Source organism: Sceloporus undulatus, chromosome 4 (assembly GCF_019175285.1).
Source record: "Sceloporus undulatus isolate JIND9_A2432 ecotype Alabama chromosome 4, SceUnd_v1.1, whole genome shotgun sequence".
Taxonomy (NCBI): Eukaryota; Metazoa; Chordata; class Lepidosauria; order Squamata; family Phrynosomatidae; genus Sceloporus; species Sceloporus undulatus.
In genome coordinates, this window is record NC_056525.1 from 110,970,167 (window position 1) to 110,992,485 (window position 22,319).

The window sequence follows — 22,319 nt, forward strand, 5'->3', positions numbered from 1 at the left end:
TCTTTTTACTCATATGGGACATCGCATGGTTTGGTGGCTGCAGCATCCCTCCAGAGTTAAAATGGGTGCCTGCAGACTGCCATTTTCGGGCAGTCTGTACTGCGTTTGTGTGACCATTTTGTCTCTCTAGCCTTATGTATTAAATTAATATGACCATTTTGCCACTGAAAGATACATATAATGTTGACTAAGAAGACAAAATCAAACAGCATTTTAGCATTTCTCATAGTGCTGGTCCAAAAACACAAGTGGCAAAGTTATGTCTCTTGTTGCATAGCTTTCTTAGTGTGCAATGAAAACTGTGCAGCTTGAATCTTCCTTATCTGATGATCAGAAATATTTTGGATTTTAAAATTTTTCAGATTTTGGAAAATTAAAAATACACAATGAGATATTTTGGAGATGGGACCCAAGTGTAAACAGGAAATTAGTTTATATTTCTTATACACTTTATACACATAGCCTGATGGTAATTTTATATACAGTTTTTTAAATAATTGTGCATGAAACAAAGTTTGTATACACTGAACCATCAGAAAGCAAAGGTATCACTATTTTAGCCACCCATATGGATAATTTTGGATTTGGAGGTTTTTTTGGGATAAGGGAGACTCAACCTGTACTAATAATTTTCCAGCAAAAGGATATCAGTGGTAGCATCATACTAACAATGTAAACCAGGAATAACATGACTCTAAGTCTAGCTGGACACACTGCAGGAGGAAAATTGGGTAAACAATATTGCATGCACAGCATTTTTGATACTACTCACTGGAAAGTAAAAAGAGAAAGGAACAAATATTCAGAAAATAAGTACAGGAACTAGGACACTCTGCTGCAGGAAGTAGGGGTATAGAACAAAAATAATTTCATACTGATTGAAGAGCTTAGCAACAACTTTTGCTAGCCTCAGAATCACAGTGCAGTTGAAAATTATAATTGTAACTTGATTAAATTGCAATGAGATCTGGTGTACAATAGCAATGTGTATACTGTACATTTTGATTAGCCCCATAAAGGTATCATTTGGATTTATTGGATTTGGTAACATAGTAGCTATCGGAATGTTATAAATTGGAAAGTCCTAGTTTAACATATACTGCTGCTGTCATAGGCTCACTAAGTGGCCACAGGTAAGCTACAATCAGTCTCAGTCACTCTGTGTAGTTTGGAAGACAGTAATAACAATGTACCTTACAAGGCTGCTGTGTTGAATAAAACTAGACGATGTGAGTGAAGCACTGTGATCATTTGAAAGTACTATAAAAATTATTATCAGCAGTTGTAGCCATACCTAAATGGAAGATATGGTGGATTGGATCCCGATAAAAGTATTCGGTAAGTTTCTTCTGGTGTTTTCTTCAAGTATATTACCTACAAATAGAACCAACATGGAATAATACCTAATATTAGAAAAATATATTTACAATTGTATAATATTTTTATCTAAGGATAACGCTTTGATGCAAATTGGAGAGAGCTGGGATTTGTGGCAATTTCATTCTTTAGATCCTACTCTGCAGTATTTCTGTTTCAGTAGAACAGACAAATCCCATTATTCTGAATGCACTCACGTCCACACCACATTTAAAGGAAGTACCACAGCAACCAAATTGCTTCCCATTAAATCAAGCTGTAATGCATGTTTCTGTAAACATCCATTAAGTGCCTGTTATACCATCTAATTCTGCTATCTTGAATGAAAGCAATCATTTGTGAGGCAGACTTTTCCCACGGACAAAAAGAGTTTATGCTCTAATACAGGCAGAGCACATGGTGCTACATCTGCGTTCTGATGTTGGCTTAGCTCATTGATCCAACTTTCAGAGATCTTGTTCTTCCCTGCCCCTTTCCCCAGCTCACCCCTATTCAGAAAAGTCCCCATACCCTCTGCGTAACATTGTCAGAGGGCTGCTGTACAAAGGAGAAAGCAAGGAAGTGACAAAGCCCATTTCTATGCATGTAAATACCTTCGATTCCCATGCGTGTAAATCTTGATGTACTGGAAAAGACAATAATGATAGGAAAAATAGAGGGCAGAAAAAAGAGAGGACAACCACATACTACAGTACATGGATTGACTCAATCAGGGGGGATATGGGCATGGATTGCAAGAACTAAGCAGAAAAGTGGAAGATAGGGTGTCTTGGAGGTGTCTCATCTACAGGGTTGCCATGTGTCGAGGTTAACTCAGAAGCAGATAACAACAACAAAAATCTCGATCCAATCCACTGACTTCAAGCGATTAAATAATAACTGCTAACCAATGCAATGGCATCATACATTTTAGGCATTCCTAATCCAAGATCTTAAAAATTCCTCAACGTTTTTCTGCTTGAAATTCATACTGCTGTTACAATGAAATGTTCACAGACTACCTCTCTAAGCCAACTATTGCCTGTATATGGTTATAAGTGACTCCATTCTCACCTCTTCCCATAAATTCTATATCAACATAAAGAAAGCTATTCAAAACATCCAAGGAAATTAATGTGCATAAAGATTTCCATTCTCTTCCATGTGAAAGGCAAACTTGGGCGGGGTACCAACCGCCGCTTTGCGGCTCTCCCCCCCGCCGCCATTTGCTCCGTGCGGGAGCCGCAGCAGCCAAACCGCGCGACTCCCGCGCGGAGCAAAAAAGAAGCTCCATTTTGGAGCTTCTTCTTGCGGTGCCTCTATGACGTCGCGAGGCGCCTGGCGCGGACTCACGACGTCATAGGCGCCGCGACACGTCTGGATGCTGTGCGTCCAGTACGTAAAGATGGCGGCGCCCATGTAGAAGGTGCGCCGCCATCTTGTACGTATAGGATACGTACTAGGGTTAGGGGGGTGCGGAAGCACCGCCCCTTCCTAACCCTAGTACGTATCCTATACATACTATATGGCGGTGTGTATCCCGCCTTGGTTCATGCAGACATGTGAACCCATTGTGAACACAGGTGTTTCCCTTTTTGTAGGGAAGAACAGGAAGTGCCTGGACACACAGTGCCCTATAAACTCTAGATACATAATATTTAAGTTTAGAAGCGTAACTTTTAAAAAAAAGAGACTGTCTATTAATTATCGTTTTGTGTGTTTAAAAGAGTCTATGCAATTCCTTTTAGGAAGCATCTAAGAAAGGCTGGAATTATTTTTACAGGGAATACAAACTGCCTCTTGGAAGAGACTATAAATTACAGGGAGTAATGAACTGATACTAAAACAGTAGGATTTCTTGGAGAGTCTTATTAGAGGAAATTGTACTTTAGAACCAGTTTACTGCAATATTCTGAGTTCGGTTCCCCAAATGCTTTTAGAATACCTGTTATGACTCTGGGTCATATGTTTCACTCAGTGTTGCCACTCTGTTGTAAGAAAGGTTGGCATTTACATCTCCTTTGCTCATTTAATTACTGGTCTTGAAATTACATTTCTTCTTCTTCTTTTTACATCTTTTTGTTGTTGTCTGGGAGCATGACATTCTTACAGTAGAAAGTGGTACCAGGAAACCCACAGAATACCATTCCATGAATGAACTTCTGAATAAAGAGTGGTCCCTCCACATTCACTGGGGTTAGGAGTGAAGGACCTCCCTGTTTTCTGTAAATAACCCGCAAATAAATTAAAAAATTCTTTTTACCTAAGAGAACACCTCTCTAGGAATCTCTAGGTTCTGCAGTGCAACTTTATGGTCAACATCTGCCAGAGAGAGTGCCTTCTTTTTCAGGTTAGGCCTGATGGGACTGGCCTGCCCTTCTCTCCCTCTGGATGATGGTGGATGGAGGGAGAGCCTTATCAGTTTACAAAGTCATATCACACTTTAACTGTTTTTAATTGCCAACATAGGTGATATAGCATGATTCATTCAAACTTCTCTAAAATATTTTGCCAACATCCTTTTCATTCTCTCAATTTCTTGAAAGGTTTTAAAACAAAGGCCTCCCACTACTTCTTCATATGGAATGCATGTAAAAACCATTTACAACAACATTCTGCTTGTTCTTCTAAGATTGTAACTGAACCCAATTCTACACTACAGAACATATAAAATATCATTATTTCAGTCACCATTAGAAGCTGAACAATTCTTTGCTGAAACTAACAAAAGTATTTCAAGAGGTTTGCTGAAATGAACAAACACCTTGTGAGACTTGCAGAGTGGCATTTAAAGCAGCCTCAATAGTGTTAGCAGTGATGCTGTATGCGTGAAATAAGCTGCTGTCCTTGCATCTTTCTGGAAAAATCTATGCAGTATGATTCATAGATAAAACTAGATCACAGGATACACCACCTGGGCAGATGAGAGATTCCATGAGCTATGGGTTAAACATATTCTGCTAAAGCAGAAACTGGAAGCAGTTTTCTAACAGTAAGGAGGAATTCTCCAGCCCCCCACCCCACCCCACCCCCCGGCCATAAATAAAATCCTGTTGCTATCATGTTCATTTCATACAACACAAGAGAGGACAACTGATAAAAAGGAGTGGGCAGCATGCATCTCATAAAATTGACTTTAACTATGCCAGAGCCCTTGGACATTCACTCTTCTTCAAATACATGGTATAAAATCATACAGCTGGAAGAGCCCATCCTATTCAACCCCCCTACCATGCAGGAAAACACAATCAAAACACTCCCAACAGATGGCTATCGAGCCTCTATTTAAAAATCTCCAAAGAAGAGACTCCACCACACTTTGAGGTATGTATTCCACTATCAGGAAGCTCTTCCTAATGTTTCGATGGAATCTCTTTTCCTGTAGCTTGAACCTATTGCTCCTTTCCTAGTCTCTGGAGCAGCAGAAAACAAGCTTGTTCCATTATGATATCCCTTCAAACATTTCAACATGGCTTTCATGTCATCCTTTTACCTTCTCTTCTGCAGGCTAAATATAACCAGTTTTATAAGATACTCTTCATAAGACATGGTTTCCAGACCTTTCGTCATTTTGGTCACCCTCCTCTAGAAATGCTCCAGCTTCTCAATATCCTTCTTGAATTGTACTGCCCAGAGCTGGACACAATACTCCAGGTGAAGTCTGACCAAAGCAGAAGACAATGATACTATTACTTCTCTCAGTGCACCCTTTCCTTATGTGGGAATCAGTTCCAGACCCCCCCCCCCCGGCGTAAGAAAAATACCACGTATGCTCAAGCACCAGTGAAAGCAATGGGGGCTTGTACATGCGGTGCAGCACACGTGTTATTGTCTCTTCTGTCGTGCAGCTTTCAGCATAATTTGAAAGCCGCATATAGTGTGCCCACATATAACATATGCCCACAGTACTGCTACTGATGCTACCTAGAATTGCATCACATTGGCTTTCTTAGTTGTTGCATCAGATTGCTGACTCATATTTAGCCTGTGATCCACTAAGACTCCTGGATCTTTTTTGCATGTACTGCTGTCAAGCCAGATGTCACCCATCCTGTATCTGTGCATTTCATTTTTACTTCCCAAATCTTGCATTTCTCACTGTTGAAATTCATTTTCTTAGTTTTGGCCCAGATTTCTAATCTATTAAGGTCATTTTGAATTCTGATCCTCTCCTCTGGGGTACTAGTTACCCTTCCAAATTTAGTGTTATCTGTAAATTTGATAAGCATACCCTCTATTCCATCATCCAAGCCATTGATAAAGATCCTGAATAGCACTGGGCCCAGGACAAGACCCCATGGTATGGCATACCACTGTCACTTTTCTCCAGGATGAAGAAGAACTCTTGGTGAGAACCCTTTGGTACAGTCTGTCAACCAATTGCAAATCCACCTAACAGTTCCACTGTCTAGCCCAAATTATATCAGCTTTTTTGCAAGGATATCATGGGGGGCCTTGTCAAAGGCCTTACTGAAATCAAGATATGCTATATCAACGGCATTCCCTTCATCTTCCAAGCTTCTGACTCTAAGAGGTAAGAGATTAGATTAATCTGGTATTACTTGTTTTTTTAAAAATCCATGCTGATTTTTAGTAATTACAGCATCTTTTGTGTTGTGTGCCAATAGCACCCCTCTCAAAAGCTACTGGTTTGCTACTGGCCATGGTGCTGTGTTTTTTTGTTCCCCTCACCATTTTTAAGGCTGGAGCAGGTGTAGGGGTGGACAAAGTCCACCACACCAATCAAACAGTACCTTTCCAAGGCTTTTAAGGAGCCATAGGCCATTGGTGGGGCAATGACACCCATTAGGGGTGGTGGAATGAATGTGACCAGAATTTCACATGGTGAAATACAGCCCTTCAAACTCTAACAGTTTGCCCACCTTGAGATAAAAGGTAACAGAGAAAAACAAGATCAAGACGAAAAATATGTGATTTGCACTGTTTGCCTATTTAGAGTACATAGCTACCAGTGAATGTTCTATTTGTAGAATGTAATCTTGTGTTTGCCTAGTCTCATTTTACACATGAATATTTTAGCTTTAGGACAGTAAAAACAGTCCACTAAACTAACAATGGTCAGAAACATCTCATGTGCTACACAAACATAAAAAATCCAAGCTTTGTTTTTAAAACAATAATGATCATGCCTGGTAAACCTAGCACATGAAAAGAAACATAAGTGCTGGCTGATCACATAAGTTTGTATGCAAGCAGATAATACTCAAGCATAACTGCAAGAGAGGAGGACTGCAATTGTTTTCTTAAAAGGGGAACATACCACAGTTTTAAAACTCATGGTGCTATAGTCGTCTCTGCAAGCCTGACAAAAACATACCCTGAAAAATGTTGAGCCTACTCAGCGGGGCGTAGTGGTTTGAGTGTTGGACTATGACTCTGGAGACCAGTGTTCGATTCCCAGCTCGGCCATGAAACCCACTGAATGACCTTGGGCAAGTCACATGCTCTCAGCCTCAGGGGAAGGCAATGGCAAACCTCCAATGAACAAATCTTGCCAAGAAAACCACATGATAGGGTCACCATAAGCCAGAAATGACTTGAAGACACACAACACACATATGCTGCGGGACATAGGATTGTATATACCTGCTGAGGAAACCTCTCCTCACTCTGAGTGTGCCTTGTGACTTCACCTCAAATACCATATTTAAACAGGGCTGTGCTGGAAAGCCAGAATAGTTTAGTGATTTGAGTGTTGGACTAGGACACTGGAAGATGAGGGTTCAAATCTTTGCTTGGCCATGGGGACCTATTGGCTAACCTATAAAAAAAACTCTCAGGATTTATTCATCCTAAAAGAGCCATAGCAATGGTCTGTAGACTGTGAGACTGCAAGCAGGTATTATCTTGTCTTTGTCTCTCTCTCTCTCTCTCTCTAATGATCTAAGACAGTTTCAAGTGTTTTTGACATATTGTTTTGTTAGAATTAGAAACACCTGACACATAACCAAATCAGTCAAGAATTGCTATTTTGGTACCCTAAACTCTCAATGCTTAAAGATTATGGCATGGAGCCTCCTGTTGCACTCACAAACACACACACACAATGCTTTCATTGTTATACTCAGACTAGAATTGCCAACAAGGCAGCATTGCTTGTTTTATAATCTCAGCCTTGCAGAACATAATGCTATTCAGAAACAATTCCAACATTATAGCTGGAAAGGCTGACGCAGGAGAGGCTAAAGTTTTCACCAAGTAATTAAGATTACAAGACAGGAGACAGATTCCACAACCTCACATATTTATAGGTCACTATCGTTGTATGCAACTGAGAAACACCAGATGGAACAACTTAACCTTCTGAGGAAACTGTCTACAGAAACACAGGAAGATACCTATGCCAACATCCCAGAAGCTTTGACTAAGAATTTTCCACCTATAACTCCAAGCTTATAAAATGGTTAGTGGTGGATGCTCTCTTATCTCACAGCATGGCATATTTAACCAGTAGTACCCAAATAAATAAATTCTGTGGTATCAGAATGCTTACTTATCTTCAGATGTTTATATGTGCCTTCAAGTTGCATGTTGACATATGACAACCTCATGAATTTCAAAGGGTTTTCTTAAGCAAGGAATACTCAGAGTTGGTTTTACCAATTGCTTTCTCTAAAATATAGCTTACAACTCCTGGTATTCCTTGGCAGGCTCCCATCCAAGTACTAACCAGAGCTGAGCCTGCTTAGCTTCCAAGATAAGGTGGAAACTGGTGCTTCTATGGTATTACTCTCAGGCATCACAGAATTCCTGAGGGAGCTGCAGTCTACTGACAACTTCACTAGAAAATGCTATTCAAGAAGACATGGAGTTGTCTACATGGATGATTTACCCTGAATTCCCTCTTGCTTGCTGCATCCTGTTTACATGAAGCAGGGCCTAAACCTTAAAGCAGGTTCAAACTTTCTTCGTGATGTTTTCATCTGATTTGGGCTTTCTTCTCTTAACCCACATTTAAATAACTCATGCTTTGTTTTGTGTTTTTGCTCTCTTTGCAATGACAACAATGGCTGCCTTTTCTCTTGTAGTCCCTGCAAGCTACCCAGTGCCACTGCTATGGGTGTGAGTCACTTGAGCTGCCCAGAGTTGATAATGTGGCTGAGTACCTCAGTCTGACCTCAGCAGTGGCATTGGGTGATGAATGGGGGCTTTACAGGAAAGCAGCTACTCTTCAGTTGCTGCAATAGCCAGAAACCCTCAGCAAAATAAAGGTAACGAGCAAATTTGGGAGGAATTGGGGGCCAGAATACATGTGGAGCCTAGAGTATTCTGGCAAGTGTACTCATGGATACAGGAGTTTGTTACATCAAGACTTCTGCAGAAAGAAACAGATTGTTAATACCATAGCAAAGTGAGCTGCTGGGAATTGCAAAGCTGATTAAACTCACAACAGGTTCAGTTCTGGGGCAGCTAGTATATTCAGATCTATCTTACTGCTGTCTTGTACCTCTGTAGCTTCACAGTATACACATGTATCTTTGGCTTAGAAATAACACTTCCTCTGCTACTGTCCTGTAATGCCTTTTCATCTGAAAACAATTAACGGCCTGTTACAGACAGCCAAAATAAAGTTGCTTCGAGTCACAGTGGAGGTATGGTGTTTCAATGATGCATGCATCCTAAGAGTCCAGAAGTCACACCAAAGCCATGCTCCAGGCTGCAGCGTGGCTTTGGTGCCATTTCTGGACTCTTAGGACGCATGCATCATTGAAATACCATACCTCCACTGTGACTCGAAGCAGCTTTATTTTGGCTGTCTGTAACAGGCCAACGATTATGGGTAATCAGCTGGATCTGCAAGAGGAAGATCCTTGGGAAATTCAAATACAACTTCATTTACTTCCACTCCACCATTAAGCCTGATACACAACATGCAGTGCAGCCAGGTAAATATCATTGCATAACCATCTAAGGGACAACTCAGTTTAACCATCTTGGCCTCTAAGGAATGTTTAGGCTTGATTTGCTCTAGGGCCTATTTGCCTTTTTAGCAATTCATAGTATGTGTAAAACTCTTCTCCAGCACCAGATCTCAAATGAGTTGATTTTCCTCCTATCAGCTTTCTTCACTGTCCAGCTTTCACAACCATACACAGAAATGAGAAATACAATGGCATGGTATCCTAACTTTAGTACTCAATGCTGTAACTTTACACTTCAGTATCTTGTCTAGTTCCTTTATAGTTGCCATTTTAAGTCCTAGCCATCTTCTGATTTCCTGACTGCAGTCTGCTTTATGATTGACTGAGCCAAGGTATGGAAAATCTTGAACTATTTCAGTGTCTTCATCATCTCCTTTAAAGTGATGTAAATCCTCTATGGATCATTATTTTTGTTTTCTTAGTGTCCAACTGTAAATCTGCCTTTGCACTTTCTCCCTTTATTTTCTTCAGTAATCATTCCAAGTTTTTGCTGTTTTCTGCTAGTAATATGGTGTCTTCTGCATATCTTCAATTCTTGATGTTCCTTCCTCCAATTTCCATGCCTCATTCTTCTGAGTCATCTTGCTTGATGTATAACAGGTTAGGCATACAAGTTAAACAGATAGCGTGATAAAATGCAGCCTTGCCTGACCCCCTTCCCAAAGGAAAACCATTCTGTTTCTCCATATTCTGTTCTAACAGTAGCCTCTTGCCCTGAGGACAGGTTACATATGAAGACAATCAAATGCTGTAGTACATCCATTTTTTAAAGAATGATCCATAGTTTATTATCATGACACACACACACACACACACACACATATTCTCCTACAGCCGAAGGTCCAATTAAAATTATTGAGAGCAGTTCCAAAAACAAGGTCTGCTTTATCCACATGCACAAAGCTGTCTAAAGATTGGTTTGGGAATGCAATGGGTTTGGCATAGTGGAATCACTAGGAGACAAACAGTTCTCCCTGCAGCTAGAATTAGCCACATTCAGGCCTGAGGAAGGGTCTGCTCCTACTTCTGTCCCAGCTGGTATAACCAAGGCCAGAGACTCAGAGGCAATAACCCTAATGTGTCATCTACTTCGTCATTTATATTTCATCTAGAAAATGGAGTGAGAATGGGTAGGCAGTAAATACTACCAAGACAAGGAATTGGGACTGGGGAAAGATAAACTGTGCTCTGTCACTAGGAGCACATATTTCTGTAACAGCAGCATAGAATAATAAATGCATGTTTGTGTGTGAAACATCAGAAACTTGGAACACCTAGCCAGCAGGAATCCTGAAGAATTTTCTTCAACTGCAACACTGCAAATCCAGGCTTGTGCTCATAATTCAGATACTTAGGAGTCATTTAATAAAGACAAGGCCATCAGAAAAAATGGGTAAAATGCAACTTGTTACCTTAGCTGAAGGTGTGTACTCTGCTGAAACCTCCTGGATGTCGCCAAGGATTTACAGCCCATCCTTTAAAGTGATCATTTCTCTCTCAGACTTTGAATGGCAACCTATCCTTACATGCAACTACAGTGGACTCTTCCTATCAGCTGGCTGGTAATCCACAGATTTGACTGCCTATCAATCGCCATGCTTCATATTATTTAATGGTGCAGAAACTGCCATTTCGTGGGGCAGGGGGCAAACCCCAGTGGATGGGAAGGCTCCACTGTATTTCCCAATCTGGAATTATTTAACAGACATACAAATTCTGTAGCAAAGCTCAGCAGTGAGCCTTGATGCCAACTCTATCAAAATGACACCAGCTATACTATGAAGGACGTTTTCATGGAGGCTTGGATCATCAATGATTACTAGTAGGATTGTTGTATATCACCTCTGAATATCAGTTGCTGGAAAATGTGAGACAGAAGGTACAGTTGCACTCATGGCTGGGTAAATGGAATGTTAGTAAAAATAGGCCTCCTGATCGATTCACCAGACTGTTGTTTTGAAGGACTTGTTTAATCATATATCTTCCAATGTGAGATCAAACACATCAAATATCAGAAAACTTTGGCCCTTCAGCTGTTTTGCTTTCTATAGTTCCCCTGAGCTGCATCTAGCATAGCCAACTGCAAAGGATCTGGAGAGCCAGAGAAGTGTAGTGGTTTGAGTTCTGACTCAGGTGACCCGGGTTCTATTCCCAGCTCGATCACAAAACCCACTGGGTGACCTTGGCCAAGTCACAGTCTCTCAGCTTCAGGGGAAGGCAATGGCAAATCTCCTCTGAACAACTTGCCATGAAAACCCCATGTGCCTTAGGTTCACTATAAGTCAGAAACAACTTGAAGGCAAACAACAGCAACAACAACCAAGGATCAAGAAAACTGTAATCCATACAGATTGAAGGGTCAACATGTCCCACCCCTAATATACACCATCAGGGGGACAAGAGGTTTTATGAGAGCTTTCATCTTTTCCTGGAGAATGCAGAAGGGGAGAAGTTCTTTACAATCTAGGGTTAAAACTCTGAATGTTAGAAAACTAACGTATATCTATGAAGTTCAGTACAAGAGGGATGAACTCCTATCCCTGCCCAACTCAGAGATGAAAAAAGACTAAGGGGCTGAATCTCAAAGGGATTGCAAATACTTTCAAACTCAGCACGTCAGATTTTCATGTTTGCTACAGAATGTCCTAGGAGATTAAAATGCTCATTACTGATTTCTGTTAGCTATTTTAACATGTTCATTAACAATCTCTTCCCTATTGAAAAGATAAAATGTTGTCAATTTTGGCTAACTACCCAGGGCAGTCAAAATCTGTGAACTCTTGTATGCCAATATCCTTCTGCCATATACGGTAGTCAGGCAAACAGGTGCGTCTCAATACGAGCATCTGGGTCAATATATACAAGTCTTTAAAAAAGACTAACAGATACCAGAGAAAAACATTTTAATCTCACAGGCAAATTCAGTAGCATGTTGTAAAGCCACCATATTCAAACAAAAGGATTCAAAGGAAAATTCCAATATAAAAGCTGCCGAATTGGAACAGATTAATACATCTAACTATACCTAGAAATAGATTCCAATAAATCCTGAGAGTGGCCCACTCATTACAGAAAATGTATGTATTCCCCTATGGGTGTTTAATTATCTTATTCATCCCTACTAGCATCTAATCCTGAGTGGGACATCCATATCAAGTGATCTTCAGCTGGTTTCATTCTGTATTCATCTGTGCTCTGCTTAATATTGTGGCATATCTACGTTTTGGTGTTGTGTGCCTTCAAGTCATTCCCACTTACAGTGACCCTAAGGCAAACCTCCCATGGGGTTTTCTCAGCAAAGTACGTTCAGAGGGGGTTTGTCATTACTTTCCTCTGATGCTGAGAAGAGTGTGACTCGCCCAAGGCCACCTAGGATGTTACTACATGAGGAGCTATGTGCGTCCATCTCAAAAATGGTTAAAGTGGTGGCATCCCAGAAAAGCAAGCCCATTTGCTTGTTGTCACCCTCAGAGCACAACAAGGGGTTAAAGGCACATTAGTTAGGGTCAGATTTGAATTTGGATATCAAAAGGAGACAAACAAATCCCCATTGCTTGCTCAGAAATACCTTTTCTGCACGTGTTCAAAACTATCATTTCCACAAGTGCCCCCCCCCCATGCTCCAGGGAGAGGAGAAACCTCCCTTTGCCCCCAAAGCCCCAGGAACTGTGTGAGATGGAGGCAGAATGAGGCTGCCCTTTGCAAACTCCGTAAAACCACAAAGACAGACAGACAGACCAACACACACACACACACATGAGAGAGAGAGAGGGGGGGCCCTGCCTGATTTCACAGAGAGCTGATCTTCCCCAATGCCCTCCTTTTCCAGGGCATGTCCTCCATTTCTCGCTCTTGTTGAGGACTTCCAAAGTGTCCTCCCTCTGCCTTCTCCAAGCAGCTGTGCCCTTAATTAGAGGAGGAAAAGCAGCAGGGCAAGGCTAAAGAGGGAACTGTATGTGTGTATCCCTTTAAGCAAAGAAAGCATTCTCCCTCTTTGGCACAGCAAGGAACACTGGGAAACGAAGTCATCTGAGGCTTGCTTTTCACAAGGCTGGCATTACACGAAGGGAGTCAATTTGCAAGCAAAATGGAAAAGTAAATCCGGTAGTTTTGCGAATTTGCTTATTTCCTGATTGACCTCACATTCTCCTTGCAATCTCTTCTGATTGCGTGCAGTGTCCTATGAAAAGCAGCTGTGAATTTGTCCCCAAACCTTGGATGACCCTGCATTGGCCCCACTTTAACCTTCCAATTTTGCCCCTTGGGATAACGTCCCTATGAGTTTTCATGGCTAAAGGGGAATTGAACCTTGGTCTTCAGTGTCCCAATCCAACATCCAAACCACTACACCACACTGGCTCTTATGCTTATTCTTAGAATTTTAAAAATATTATTATTTTCCCTCACTTTGTAGAACTAACTAAAAACACCCCACACTTTTCTCTAACAAATATACCAGCAACAGATATCTTCCCACCTAGGTAACCACTACAGAGATTTGTCAAGAAAGTAGCTCCAGCCTCCAAAACCTTCAGACTTTACTTTTCTAACTGCTCTTTTGGCATTTTGATTTACCATTCATGACAGAGATGTGGGTGATCTATGATCCTGTTATCACCCACAGACTGAACACACACTAATACAGTATGTGTGGGAAAATGTGTGGCAGTTTAAAAATATTTATGCCATCATACCATGCTAGAATTTATTGGCTTTAAAGTTGCTATTCATGGGTTTTTAATGTTTTACACAGATGGTTGATGCATTGTGTTATTATTTTAAATTGTGTGCTATCCTGAGATTCTTGAATGGAAGGGTGGCCAGTAAGAAGAGATTAAATGAATGAGTAAAAGAAAAAAAGAAATACTGTTATTCTGTTCCTTTGCAAGTGAAAATCCTGCTTTATTAAAATTGTTCTTAGCATTCAAGTCAGTCAGAATTCTTAAAACCTTCCACCAAAGTAATTAGACTAAGGCAGATAAACAGCAATGCCAATATACCCAGCAGAGCATGCAAATATTGCTGTAAATTTATAGTGGGGCAGGAGGCTGCTATTCTAAGAAAGATGTTACACTTGAGATTCTCAGGTTTGCACTCTATAGTAATGGCAGATTTGGGCAAATCTGTACCAGATGTCCTTGAGGAGCTCTATTCTAAATCTGCTGCCAATTAGGACTGGCAGGTTGGGCAATCCAGCCATCAGTCTGCCTTAATGTGAAATGCTAAGCCATCATTTCTGTCCTTCCATTGTTGATCCATGTCTATGTTGATGCTGTTCATATTATTACTGTTTGGTATTTCTGCACATAGGGATTAAGATGAAATGTACTCTTTAAAAAAAGGCTTGTTTGTATGTTGCTAAGTTGCTCCACAGAGGGTCAATTTATTCCATTCCTGTACACAGGAAGATATAAAATGTATGTGCAAGGAGAAGTTAATATTCCCTGAGTAATGATAACAATTATCTCAGGTTATTTTGTAAAGACACAGATATAATGGGGGGGGGGGGGGAAGATTCATTCATACACAGGCAAAAAACTAAATGGGACACACACTAGAAGAACTAAATGTAATTTACTAGCATAACAAGGCCAACAAGAAATTATTTTAATAGATACTATAGGTTAATAACTATCCACTTTATCATATGAAAGAATACTCAGAGGTGATTTTGCCATTTGTTTCCTCTGAAATATAGCCTACAGCATCTGGAAGTCACTGGCAGCTGACATCCAAATACCAATCAGTGCTGACCCTGCTTAGCTTCCAAGATTATACAGGATCTGCGGCCTTTAGGTTAATACTGGAATTGACTATAGAAAAACACTAGCAAAAAGAATGCATCTTTTAGCATCTGCAACATCTATACTTAGCCAGAGAATGAGATATCAGCAATTCCTGCTAAGGATGCACATTTCAACTGATACTTACTGCATATGCACCTATCAGAAATGCTGCGTTTGCTCGTTTCCGCTGGTCAAAGCTGGTATAATACACTATTTTCTTTCTTGATAGACTGAATGACTGTTTAAAAAGAAAAAGAGAATGAGAGTGTTAGCTGAATCTATCTTGGTAGTTCATTCAGGTCAGCTCATTCCTTCAACAAGCTCACTTTAGAAAGAACATGATGGAACTGGTTCGTAATCACTCTGGAGCAGAGGAGCTCCACTACCTTACTTGTATTTTGTTCTTACTTGTATTTTCCATCACCCCTTCCCTGGATATTGCATTAACTACAGGGACTTGGCATTCCTATGACCACTCTCCCATCAGCTGCAGCATCCTCTAATAAATTTAAAGTCCTAACACTCATCCTGTGGTGAAGCCGAGGAGAGAATGGTATAAAAGCAGAGGGCAAACCTCTGCCACAGCCATCCCATGGGAATATGGCAGATAGCTTTCCCCTAAAAGAAGCATCAGTAATGGTTCTTGATTTTTCTTAGGTCCTCTTTGAAGATCCACAGGCACCTCCATATGCAACCACTCTTTTTCTACTGAAGCTGTATGCAGCAAGACAAAATACCAAGAACCTCCAGAATAGGGAGGGCAACTTGTGGGACACCAGATGCTATTGGACTATATAGCTCTGACCACACTTCACCGCTAACCTTCTTGGCAAGTACTAATGAACCTTCCTGGTGATGTCTAAGAACATCAGGAGAGTTCCTAGGCCCTGCGCTTGAAATGATTGTATGAAGGTGCCTGTGATTTTCTGCTGCATTCTCCACAAAGAAGAACCACTGTTTCCAATGATCCAGAAAACAAATGGAGAATCTGGACAATTTCTTAGGCCAAAAGGCCACATGACTAGTTCTGTTTCAGATAAATTTGAACCTGTATTATGAAGTTATCATACACTATCCTTTCACTCATGAAAACCACAAATGAAGAATATATTCATTAATCCACTGGTATTTGCATACCTCCATTCAGAGCAACACAGCCCTCTCAAGGAGGTTTAGAGAGTAAAACCATTACAAATGAACAAACGAAGATTCAACAAGTCTTCAAAATCTGTATAAAAACAGAGAAGGGAAAAGCTAAACAAATATCCTATGAAAAGGAGTTCCACAGCCACAGGTCACCACTGGAAATCCCTGCCTCTTGTGCCTGTCAACCTGATGAACTTCACTGGCAGATCTATAAGTAGAGGTTCAAAACTCTTAATGGCAAGACAGGCCCAAATGGATATAGCTGGTCTCTGAACGAACTGTCTTAAGCCATTTAGGCCTTTCAATTGGTCTGAGGAGTGGTGATGCAGGGTGTCACTGGGGCTGTGGCTGATTCCAAAAGATAAGCTCCATAGAGGCTGTGGAGTGGACAATTATGACACTTGTCCCCTGAGTTGGAGGCACCCTAAGCAACAAGAAATGTGAGGCTTGACTCTGTTCCATTCTGAGGCTTTGATCCTTTTGAACTGTTGAGTTGTATGGTCTAGTCCTGGATGATTTGATCTCCCTTGTAGAAGCTGCCAGCGCCTTGGCTTCCTCCTTATCTTTTCTTATCTCTGTTCTGTGCTCTCTAAATTCCTTTGTGAGCCCAGCTACCTGGCTTTGCTCGACTGTCTCCTTCTACTTCTAATTACTTCTTCCTCATTCTTACCTCTCTGCTTTTCTTCCTTCCTCACTATGTTCTTAACTCTTCTGCACTCTGTACTTTTGAATTCCCCCCCTCTCTCTTTGCCCCATTAAATCACATTGCCACCTTCAACTAATACACAGGGTGCATTAGTTATTTGTGTTACATTGCCACTATAACTAGTCTTAAATGGCTAGCCATTGCTCAAATCTCTTTCCACTGTCTAGGATTAAGTGAGGAAAATTATAGCAGGACTACTAATTCATTTCCCTGCTGTGCAGGGAAAGGGAGTACACAGCCTAAGGCTTATTGTACTTCATTATTTTAACACTAAACCATAGCTAAAATTTGATTGAGGCCAGTGAGTTTCATTCAGTTATTGATAGAATCTCTCTACCCATCTCATCCTAGCCTCCACAAACTTATCTACACATATCTGTTAATTTAAGGTAATATTGATAAAGTAGACTATGGCCCATGCGAGTTCGTGCTATAATACATTTGTGAGAATCCTGGCTGCCACAAAACTCTTTGTTGTTTTTGCTGCAAAATATTAATATGGCTACTCTCCTAAAGTTGTTGTTGTTCCTTCGAGTAATTTGTTGTGCTTTCAAGTCATTTCCAACTCATTGTGGCCTAAGATGAATCTATCAGGCGTTTTTTTGACAAGATTCGTTCACAGGAGAGTTGCCTTTGCCTTCTTCTGAGGCTGAAACAGTGTGACTTGTCTAAGGTCACACAGTAGGGTTTCTATGGCTGAATGGTGATTCGAATCCTTGCATCTTCAGAGATGATTGCACTACACTCTTAAACTGTTGCTATTCCACTTTAAATGCTCTCACTGCCTCCTATTGCATATTTGTAATTCAGTGAGGCCTAAGAGCTCTCTGGCTGAATATTCTAAATGCCCCTTTCTAATGTGCAAATCCCAGAATGCAACAGGAGGCAGTCAGAGCAGTTAAAGTGGAATAGCGACACTTTAAGAGTGTAGTGTGATAGTCACTAAACTTGGCTCAAACCACTACGCCATGCTGGCTCTCAACTAGAAATTGTTACTATAGATTTATGTCATTTGAATTTCTATCACTATAACCCTATTTATTTCATTTTTATTTAGACATATTTAGATAGATGTATTATTACATTATTGGGAGCAAGGAGAATCTTATAATTGTTATTCTTCAATTGGAACGAGTAATTAATAGGGCAAACATAAGGGTAGGGGAACAAACTGACCAAAGACAGCTATTTTATGTCCCACTGATTTTAACAGGAAGGTTAGGATGTGCCATAACTTGCTAGGAAATGTTAGCCTTTATTTGGTATTGTTTCTTGATGTCACTCATTCAACACTTTTTAATTATAAAGTGTTAAATAATGTACCTGGCTTTGTCCATACATTATGAAAATTTGGTCAAAGGTTGGCAACATCCAGACAGGCTTATATTCTGATGATTGTCTATCTGAATCACCACTTTGATAATGGGATTTGAGCACCCAGAGATTTTGGTATCCATGGGGAGGGGTGTACCTGGAAGCAAACCCCAAAGGATACCAAGAGCCTACTGTACCCTTATCCTGATATCATCTGCCAAAACATCACCTGTATTTATATTTACTGCTAGGAAGGCTGTGAGAAGATGAGCAGGGTTGATTGAAAAGGTATTTCTGTTCTCTGCAGGAGAGCTGGAGTAAATAGTACAGATCATTGCAAGCAAATCCACCTATCAGGGCACAAGATAGTGGTTGTGATAAGCAGTGATGTCTCCAGCACTTCTTTGAACTGAACAGGTTACTACCACCCCGCCCTTCTTAAAAAGAGATAGAAAGAAGGCAGGAGGCAATTGATGATGTAGCATCTCTTTCTGCTTGGAATATTGGGAAAAGAAATTCAGCTCCCACAATCCCAAATAAAAGATTATCACAGCATCAGAATTCTGTCTCCATGGAGGAAAAGGAGGACAGATAAGCCTCTTTAATCCAAAGAGTTCCTAGAGCCACCACCTACTAGATGCCAAGGTAAACTTTTATTCTTTTGGGGAGAACAGGGAAAGGAAAGAACTGCAGTGTGAGGAGCATCCACACATGAGTGGCACAACTTAAAATCAAGTGGATCATTTTTTCCAGTAACAATAACAACAGTTAGTTCATGTGAATAACAAAAATCCCATAGGTAGGCAATACCTTTATTATTGATGTTATGTGCCGCTTAGGGAGTGTTAGTTCACTGATAAGTAGTATAGAAATGTACTTGCTTTTGCTATTTCTTTTGCCTTCAAGCTTTTTCCAACTTATGCTGATCCTATCACAGGGTTTTTTGGGGGCAAGATTTGTTCAGAGGAGGTTTGCCATTGCCTTCCCCTAAGGCTGAAAGTATGTGACTTGCCCAAGGTCAAAGTGGGTTCCATGGCCGAGCTGGGGATCAAACCCTGGTCTCCACAGTTGTAGTTATTTCTGAGTGTGAATGGGCCCTAAAATGCTACAGAAATGTACAAGCTTTTGAGCTCTCCATAACTCAGGATGATAGGTTTTATTCTGAAAATGCTGTATTTTCCAAAGCAAATAAAAAACCCAAGACAATTAATGTCTATCGCCAGAGGCAAAAAAAAATTCTGCCACCTAATATCAGACAGCACTGAGGGTTTTATCTCACTTCTACGCACTTTTGTTTAGAGTGTTCATACCCTGCTCTTCAGATGAAAAGACCCTCAGAGCATCTTACAAATTGTTAATTTGACAGTTGCCTGCCTTCAGGTTTACAATCTAAACATGACAAACACACAAGGGAAAAAGGAATGTCAACCCAGGAGGGGATTAAGTCCAGCAGATACTGCCTGTTCTTTTCTTCCTCTGAGGCCATAGAAATAGCAGTTGGGATGAAGGGAGAGTCTTTCATAAGATGCTAGGGTCTAAATAATCACACAAGCTGACACCATTTTTTTAAACCTAGTACACCACCTAGAGAAGTGAAAAATGCTTAATGCTAATTTTATGGTGTTTCTTCAAATCCCACCTTTCTTACTGTACCTATTATCCATCATCTGCATATATGCACTTTTTCTTGTGTACACATTTCTGTATATATTTTCCAAAGTGATTATGCTTGTTCGTGCATATTTTTCAACATACAGTATACTGCAGGACCAAAAAAAAAATTGTGCACATTCTGGAGGCAAGATATGCCACTTCTAGCAATGAGTCTGAAAAAGTGCAAAATGGATAATTTCAGCAAAAGTCTAAAAGCCAGCAAAAATCTTTCATAACCCTACCACCACCTAAAATTTAATCTCCAGCTTTCTTCATATTAGGACTATGTTTTTCTCTCTTATCTCTGCTCTGTATTGCCCTAGGAAACTGTGTTTTACCCAAAGCAAGAGGCACTTTACTTAGTTGCAGCTTGCTTTGTGTCTTCAGAAATGGAGGTGAACCATTTCCTCTTTGTTTCAAAATGTACTGCTAGGTGTAATCTGATATCTACACATCTATCAGTGATTCGTTCAGTTTGCAATCTCCATTCTGGGAGAGTTTAATGCACACCTTGCAGCTACAACACCTGACCAAATGTTTGGTTTTTCCATTTTTCTCACCACTTTTCTGGCTTCATGGCCTAATGAAGTGTTTGGAGCGTTTGAAAGCCTATACATAGTTGTAGATTCTCAGAGATATACTGTCTGCCTGTGTGTTTAGGTCAGTTAATAAAATGACTTTTATTCAACTCCCCTGGAAAAAAATTTTTAAAGGAAAATATCACTGAAAAAGCTATACCAGGGTGAGTATCTTTAGAGGGTGTTGGAGCCCAGAAGATCACTTCCATTCAAAATAAAATCAATTACTGTATATATATTAAATGTTGTTGTGTGCCTTCAAGTAGTTTGACTTAAAGTGACCCTAAGGAGACCTAATCACACTGTTTTCTTGGCACATTTCTAGAGAGGGAGTTTGCCATTACAATCCTCTCTGAGGCTGAGAGAAAGTGTGACTTGCCCAAGGTCACCCAGTAGGTTTATATGACCGAGTCAGGATTCGAACCCTGGTCTCCAGGCTCCTAGTCCAACTCTCAAACTACTACGCTGCACTGGCTCTCATGTATTAAATGTAATAAATATTAAATATATTTTATTTACTTCTGGGTATAATATTGATTCGGATGCTGATGAAAAGCAAGATATGTTGTCATACTCTTTGATGGATACTGACTATGCAGGGGGGCAGCTGGAGGAGGTAACTGGCCACATGCTCCCCTAGAATTGCCCACCTGATTCAAAGGAGCATGATAGTGACACATGTTCAAAACAGAACATGAGCATTTACTGGGCAAATATTAAGTAACCAGTAAAAACCTGCATCTTTTCCCATGTGGGCATGCAGGAAGACAATGAACCAAATCAATGTCTGATATCCTAAATAAGAAATATTTCATTTTGTCATCACCACAAGACTATGAGGTAAGTGAAATGTAGCATGTATGACCTGTCCAAGGCAATCCAATGCACTTTATGAAACTTGAACACAGACCCACAGACCTCTCCAATCCAATTGTGTGGCTTAGTCTACAGTAGTAAAACACTATGATAGAGAGAATAATGTAGAGGTTTGATTGTTGGACTATGATTCTAGAAGACCAGGGATTGAATCTCCACTCAATCACAGAGACCCACCTTGGGCAAGTTGCATTCTCAACTTCAGAAGAAGGCAATGGCAAGTCTTCTCTGAACAAATCTGCCAGTCCTACGATAGGTTCACCTTAGGGGCGCTGTAAATCTGACATGACTAAAGGCATAGATCAACAACAAAAATGATGAAACTGTAATAGGGTGCAAGGATAGAGAGGAAATCCTCCTTTTGCACTACTGGCTCTGAAGAAAGCAATGTTCTCTTGATGTTTCAGATTACAATAATAGTATTTTTTATTTCTATTTCCTGCCTCTCCCTGCGCATCGAGGCAGGATTACAACAAACAAATTATTCCAGCAATAAAAACATATCAAATACATTCAATAAAACCAACAGCGTATTATCAATACAATAAGATTAATAAAATACAATTAAATTTCATAAAACATGCAGTACTAATGGAGGTGGGATATTTTACAGCAAATTTGGTGGATAGGCTCACCAGAAGAGATCCGTATTTTCCCATAAACTCCATGCTTCCTTAGTTTTAGTCTAAAATAACCAGCTGTCTCCCCTAAAGGATTTATCTGGCACCTAATTGTTATAGAATTGTGCTAACATTTATGCCACAAACAAGACAAGACAGTTCACAATAGGAAGTAAAGTACAATATTATAAATATATTCTGACAAGTAAGTAGTTGCTAACTATCCATAATCAGTAAAAAAGCAGTACAGGTATTTAATTGCTAACCAAGGAGTTAAAGGTAAGCATGTTTGAAACAGTTAACATATTCAGATGCTGTTAATATTTTATCAGCATCATTAC

General features: G+C 40.2%; 1 protein-coding gene across 5 annotated transcripts in view; it reads right to left on the reverse strand.

Moving 5' to 3' along the window:
• CDC14A (cell division cycle 14A) overlaps positions 1 to 22,319 on the reverse strand; it is a 123,682-nt gene that overhangs the window by 77,220 nt on the left and 24,143 nt on the right. For 4 of the 5 annotated variants that reach the window (XM_042463034.1, XM_042463035.1, XM_042463033.1 and 1 more), the window contains exons 1-3: positions 16,223 to 16,246; positions 15,231 to 15,323; positions 1,295 to 1,374 (exon numbers count right to left, since the gene is read on the reverse strand). In XM_042463034.1, the coding sequence (XP_042318968.1) occupies positions 1,295 to 1,374; positions 15,231 to 15,323; positions 16,223 to 16,228 (179 nt within the window). In that variant the 5' untranslated portion in view covers positions 16,229 to 16,246. Of the gene's footprint in view, positions 1 to 1,294; positions 1,375 to 15,230; positions 15,324 to 16,222; positions 16,247 to 22,319 lie in introns of those variants that run through there. The other variant, XM_042463036.1, reaches the window with a different exon arrangement.